This window comes from Arachis duranensis, chromosome 3 (assembly GCF_000817695.3).
Source record: "Arachis duranensis cultivar V14167 chromosome 3, aradu.V14167.gnm2.J7QH, whole genome shotgun sequence".
Classification (NCBI taxonomy): domain Eukaryota; kingdom Viridiplantae; phylum Streptophyta; class Magnoliopsida; order Fabales; family Fabaceae; genus Arachis; species Arachis duranensis.
This window is the reverse complement of record NC_029774.3, coordinates 11,361,830-11,369,101: the sequence shown is the minus strand read 5'-3', so window position 1 is coordinate 11,369,101 and position 7,272 is coordinate 11,361,830. Positions and strand designations below refer to the sequence as shown.

Sequence of the window (7,272 nt, the reverse complement as noted above, 5' to 3'; positions counted from 1 at the left end):
CTTTTCACTTTTTTAATATGAACATCCCACACAATATCACATGATATGTTCAAACCCCTCTATTATTTGGTGATAGCCAGAAAATTTACCTATGTCAAACAAGTAATACATCTACACACGAAATATTAAAAAAGATCATAAAATTTTTGCTTATAATATATGTGTATGGTAAATCACATCGTTTATAGATCTTATTCATTTACTTTATTCCTGCGACCTAACATACAGTAACAAGTATTTGCCCATGCTTAACTGTTTGAGACCTACAGTAGTATCATCATCTTTATTTATTATTTAATTCACTTATATATAGAGTCATTTAATTTTATTTATGTACTAATAATAACTGTTATTTTTTTTTCCCTATGAAAATGGTTCCCACATTACTGCAAAAGTTCATAGAAGTGTTGTTGTGGGCAAGGCAAGTTGTTAGTAGAAAGATGAGGGGGAAACCAGCTTCAGGAAAGGCCATATTTGTTTTATGCATTGCATGCTTCCTTGCTGGAACACTCTTCACTGGTCAAATGTGGACTCGCCCCTCTAACACTGACAATAATAGTAATAATAATAATAATAATAATTTGCTGCCTCTACCCAAACCTCGTGACTGTGACCATAAACGAGTAAGTGTATCACCTCAATAACTTGCCCTATTTTAAAAATCCATGTTTATCGAAGGTTGTTAAGTGTTTTAGAAATATTGATGTTTCAATCATTTTAGTAAGTAATCTTTATTATAAAATTACTGAAATGTATGACAATAATTCTTTTACATCCAATTTTCGAGCAGAAGTTGATTGAAGGCAGAGCTGGTGATGTAATGGAGGAAGTGTCAAAGACCCATCAAGCTATCAAGTGAGTAAAACATATGCATATAAATCATGAGTTATCATAAACATGTACATTATATTTATTTTTTTTGTCGAGTTTTAAGGTAATATTAGAGGGATAATAATTTAAAATTAATTTATTTAAATTAATATTTATAATTATAAATTATTATATTTAGTATTAATCATTTATTTCAATAATAATTCTTTTAAGGTAGCTACTTATATATATAAAAAGGTCGACTTCAGATGAATATAATAACAGAAAATTATTATAAAAATAATATACATATATTAAAATCAATTACTAAAATCAATCATTATATATTTTATCCACCATTGTTTAATTGGCACGAAGAATCCTGTTTTAATTAATAATGGAAGGAATAATTTTGGTGCGTGTATATATAGGTCGCTGGACAAGGCAGTTTCAACGTTGGAAATGGAGCTTACAGCAGCTCGGAGAAGTGAAAATAGTGGGGAGCAGTTGAAGAGGCAAGAGGGTGGTTTACAGAAAGCATTTGTGGTGATTGGAATCAACACAGCGTTCAGCAGCAAAAAGAGAAGAGAGTCGATACGGGAAACATGGTTACCGAAAGGAAGCGAGCTTAAGGAACTGGAGAAAGAGAAGGGGATTGTTGTGAGGTTCATGATAGGCCACAGCACCACTGCAGGTGGCATTCTCGATAAAGCAATTGACGCAGAAGAGGCTCAACACAATGATTTCTTGAGGCTCGACCATGTTGAGGGCTACCATGAGCTTTCTACCAAGACTCGCCTCTTTTTCTCCACTGTTGTTTCTTTGTGGGATGCTGATTTCTATGTCAAGGTTGATGATGACATCCATTTAAATCTTGGTACGTTTCCATGCATCTTAATTAATTAGGATTAACTCTATTATTATTGTCATCATTCAACTCTCAAATTTGTTAATGCAGGCATGCTAGTGAGTACCCTTGCTAAGTACAGATCAAGACCTAGGGTTTATATTGGCTGCATGAAATCCGGTCCAGTTCTATATCAAAAGTAAGGTTATTAATATGTTAATAGTCAAAATAATCCTAAATATCAAGGGTCAATTATTCCTTCAAATGTCTTTAGATCATGATTCATGACACGTGACATAACCATTTTATGACACATTATTGTTTAATTAAATCAATTAGATTTATTATTGTATTTTGAAACATTTGATTTCTTTTAGGGTCAAATTGATAACCACTTGATCTTTTAGAAACCATTTTTATTATTAATCCTATTATTATACATTATATTATATTATTATTAATGTGAAATAATTAATTAAGATGGTTTAAATGAAACATGGTGTGGGTGCAGAGGGGTAAAGTATCATGAGGCTGAGCACTGGAAGTTTGGAGAAGAAGGGAACAAGTATTTCAGGCATGCCACTGGCCAAATATATGCCATCTCCAAGGATCTTGCTACATATATCTCCATCAACTGGTGATTACTTCTTTGTCCTTTCCCAAACTTCACCCATTTAATTCATTAAAGAACTACCTATTAGCCTTAAATAATTCAAGTCCTAAATAATAATGCTACATAACTAGCCAATATTATTATTTTTTTTGTCAGTATTTGATAATAATAATTTATCCCTATATTTACAGCACACACAAAATATTTAATTTATATTTATATTTACTAAAGTTTTATACACATAAATAAATACAATTTGTACATATATTTTTTTAGAGTTTATACATATTAATTAATAAAATTTATTTATTAAAAATAATTTAGTATTTATATTAATCAAATAATGACAAAAATAATAAAAAATACTGACTCCAAAAATTTCTGATCCCTAGATATAGATTAATTGATATTGAGGGAGCTATATCTCTTGTGAAATCTTTAGTGTTCAAACAATACCATGTTTGAAGAAACAGGTGACTTCCCCTTTTTTTTAACATATATTTCACCCATTTAAGAATTTTATTTAATGGCAAATGGTTTTTCTGTTTTTTTTTTTTTTGGACTAGATAGCAAACGTTTAACTATTGGAAATTTTGACCTTTTGTTTGGTTATGAAATTAGGATATGTTTTTTTTTTATAATTATGAAATTAGGATATTTAATGCAAATAAATTTACAGGCCCATATTACACAGATATGCAAATGAGGACGTCTCTTTAGGGTCATGGTTATTGGGCCTAGAAGTTGAACATATCGATGAACGCTCTATGTGTTGTGGGACACCTCCTGGTAAATATTTTGAATCCCCATAATTATTATAAGCACAATGCACTATTTCTTTTTTTTCTTACATTTTATACGTATATTTTTTACTCTTTGATGTATCACTATATTTTGTAACTTTACTTCCAAATATGACAATTTATTTTTTCTTTTGAGTATGGCACAGATTGTGATTGGAAGGCAAGGACAGGAAACGTGTGCGTGGCATCTTTTGATTGGTCTTGCAGTGGAATATGTAAATCGGTGGAGAGAATGAAAGATATACACAAAGCTTGTGGGGAAGGAGATGGAGCTGTTTGGAACGTTGACCTCTAATTCATAAATTCGTTTTCAGAAACACCTTATACTTTACTGCTTTTGCATCAAGAGGAATTCAATACATTTTCCTTTCTTTCTTTCTTTTTTTCTTTTTTAATTTTTGAAAAAATTGTTTCCAAATTTCCTAGTGACAATATCTATAATAACATCCCCACTTGACAGGGGTTTTCAATCTTCGCTGGGATTTCTCCCTTCGACAACTTTTTTTTTTTCTTTAGAGAGCTTTTAAATGTAGTTGGGTTGAATAGCCATAAAAAGTTTCTTGTTCCGGCATATTTTAATAAAAAAGAAAAATGGTAATGTTTTATAATGTCTAGATTAGTGATATGATAAGTCATTGTTTATAAAGGTTTCATTATTGTGTTGGACCTTATAGTTTTGTGAAATTTTTTAGTTAAATGTTTATATTTTTTTTAATTGGTTCTTGCACCAATTTTTTTCTTTTAATTAGATTTTTTTTACAGTAATTGGTTTAATTATATAGATATCTAATTAAAAAAAATTGATACAAGAACTCAAATAAAATTAAAAAAAAAATAAAAAAACCCAATTAAAAAAATATTTAGTACAATGATTCAATTAAAAAAATATAAAAAATTTAATTAAAATTTTTGTAAAATTATAGAACCAATAATAGAGTAATTAAACCGCTTATAAACTCATTTATAACTCATCATTTCATTATTATTAAACAAAGTACAAATATAGCAATAATAAAGTGATAACTTGCTATACAAACAATTGATTAAATCAAATGTGAATGGGACACCAAAATTGAGGAGATGTAAGTAACTAAAGAAGCCATTTATTATAAGAGTTAGATTTTCATAATTATATTTATATAAATGTAAACCAAAACTTGCATAAATACTTATAATTAAAATTAACAGAACCCTACCTGATTATTTAAAAAGAAAAAAGTTATTGTTCTGAACCATAAACAAATTGTAAGAGTATGAGAAATTCTAAAAAAAATTTAATAAAAACGTTTTTTTTTGAATGTCAAAAAAGACGTTATAAAGAGAAGAATAATTTTGTATCACTCATCTTAATAATACCTAGCTAAATTTAATTGCTCTATTATTTTATTATAAAAAAACTATTATAATATTGATTATATAAATTTAAAATCATACATAAAATATGATCAAACATCTCAAATATTCTACTCTCACTTACTAAATTAAACTAAATTTAATCATATACATTAATTCAAATACGTGTACTTAAAACTAAACAATTATGATAACTTTGTATTTTCAATTTATTTTTTATAATTTTGTTCAAATAACTCTTTAATTCAAAAGACCTAAATTACTTTTAAACAGTTATCTATAATAATATATAAAGAGAATAAAAGAGTTTGTTGTCTCATCTTCGCTTTTTCATCTTAATCCTATTAATAAATAGTGTTTAATACAATTGTCCTCTTAAAATTTGATCCAAACTGTAATTACTAGTTAATTTTTTTTATTCTTTGTACAGTTATCTTTTTATTCTACACATAACTTCTATCCATGTTATCTTTTTTTTTATTCTATGAAGTACATGTAGTACTCTCTTTTATCTTTAATTCAATTTATTAAAAAAATAATAATAAATATGTGTATAGAAAATAGCAAAAAATAATGAAAATAAAAATTAAAATTTTTTTAAAAATAACGGAACAAAAGATGATTTAAGATATTAAATATAAAATTAAAAGAAAAAATTTTTAGCAACTAAAATTATGTGAGAAGAAGAGTTCTTTAAATTTAAATTTTTATATCTACTTCAAATTAAATAAGATTGAAAAAATAAATAAATTTATAAATTTTTATATTATTTTTTATCTCAAATTTATAATTTAAAAAACAAAAAAAATTAATTTTCTAGAAATATTAGAAAAAAATAACAATATAAAAATTACAATTTTGTTTTGAAATTAAATAAAACTAAAATCTTAAAAATTTTGTTAGTTAGAGACATAAGAGTTGACATATTAGATATAGAGAAAGATTAAGAATTATCACAAATAAGTGTTAAGAATACGAGAGATATTCAACAATGTAATATTTTTATATTCAATTGTATATGTTAATAGTAGTTAAAATAGTAGTATCCATATAATATTACTCTTTTAAGAAGATATAATATATTTGATATTATTTTTTTATAATTATTGACAAATTTCATAATTTGAATAACAAAAAATCTGAACACTTGATATCTTAAATTTTGTCTGAAAGCAATAAAATATGATTTTAACAAGTAAGTCTAAAAAATAATAAAGATCTGATAAATTGTGATTGGGATGAATAGAAGAAGAAAATAAAAAAACAAGGCAACATAATAATAATGATAAGAGAAAGGATAGTGTATAATATGATGAGATAATATAATTAAAATAAAAATTAATAATCTTAAAAAATAATAAAATTAAAGATAATTAAAAAAATTTAAGATAAGATTGAAAAAAAATATCTTTTTATCCATTAGAATTACGGATGGAGATAAAGAATGTTTTGGATATAAATTTTTAAATTTGCTCCTAATTAAATAGGATTGAAAAAATAAATAAATTTAATAATATTTATAAATAACTAATCTTCAAATAATATATTTTTTAATCTTATTTTTTAATTTAAATTTATTTTTTAATATTTTACATGTTAAATAATTTAAGATATTTTATTTTTTTTATAATTTATTTTTAATTATTATTAAATTTATAATTTTAAAATAAAAATATAAAGTTAATTTTTTAAGTTTAATAGAAAAGCTGCTCAATAGGCACATAGTGTTACATCAAAAAATGATCTATTTACAGGCGGTTTCATTTAAAGTTTAGAAAAATCGTTAATAGTATATAATAATATTATTTTTTATCTTCATTAGTCTATTTATAAGATTAACCCCAGCCACTATGTTTCATTAATATAAAATATATTTTATTAGATGTTACCATTATAATATATAAAACTATTGTGTTAAATTAAGCTCACCAAAATAAACGTGTTATTTTGTTAATTTTAATTACTTTGATAGTATCATTTTCAAATTTCTATACTCTATGAAATAATGGATAGAAAATTTCAAGAGTTCAATAATTATTTCACATAGTTAAATGTTGAGTTATTTCATTATCTAACTTGGTTAAATATAAGACATTTATTTTAGTATATTCATAAGGAGAAGTTAATCTAATTAGTTTAATTTTATGTATGAAAGTTTTTTTTTTACTTAATTTTTTGTAGCTAATAGTTAACTTAAGAACTTATTAATTTTGCAATTTAAAAATCAATAATCAAATTTAAATGGGATTTGTATTTATTTTTATAAATTATTTGAGACTCAAAATAATATTATTTATCTATTATTCTCAAAAAAACTTTAAATATTATATTTTGATTTGAAATTTTATAAACATAGTTAGAAAAAAAATTGCACCTTTCAAACTTAATGATTTTATACAAAGTGATTTTTGGATTGTTTTTTTTTGTAAATGGCAAAAAAGTATTTAAGAAGTAATAAATAAAAGTATTTAGTCTATTACAAATAAAAGTTCAGTACAACGTAAATATTAATAATTTCTAATATCTAAAAAGTAAATAATAATATTAAAAAATTTGAAAAATATATTATTATTAATATTTTTTAATTAAATAAAATTTTGCAAATCTCATGAAGTGATTTTTTTTGTGACAGTCTTTTTTATTCATTTGGTATTAATTTTTTTTCTTTTAACTACTATAATTGAAAGATCTTTTTCAACTATGAATATTGTAAAGAATGACTCAACTAAAATGAAAGATAAATTTTTTGGTAATTGTCTTTTAATTATATTTAAACAAATTATTGAAAAATTTGATACAAATTCTATTATCGATAAACTTTATGATACAAAAAATCAATCACTTTA

General features: G+C 24.1%; 1 protein-coding gene across 2 annotated transcripts; it reads left to right on the top strand.

The window, feature by feature from the left end:
• Positions 1 to 440: 440 nt before the first annotated feature.
• LOC107477631 (probable beta-1,3-galactosyltransferase 8) lies at positions 441 to 3,368 on the top strand. 2 transcript variants are annotated; one of them, XM_016097679.3, is made up of 7 exons: positions 441 to 623; positions 791 to 855; positions 1,242 to 1,687; positions 1,769 to 1,856; positions 2,169 to 2,294; positions 2,950 to 3,059; positions 3,220 to 3,368. In XM_016097679.3, exons 1-7 carry the CDS (start codon positions 441 to 443, stop codon positions 3,366 to 3,368), a joined length of 1,167 nt encoding a protein of 388 aa, XP_015953165.1. The 2 variants fall into 2 exon arrangements, with proteins under 2 accessions (XP_015953165.1, XP_052115698.1); XM_052259738.1 differs by having other exon boundaries at positions 2,950 to 3,078; positions 3,218 to 3,368.
• The last annotated feature ends 3,904 nt before the right edge of the window (positions 3,369 to 7,272 follow it).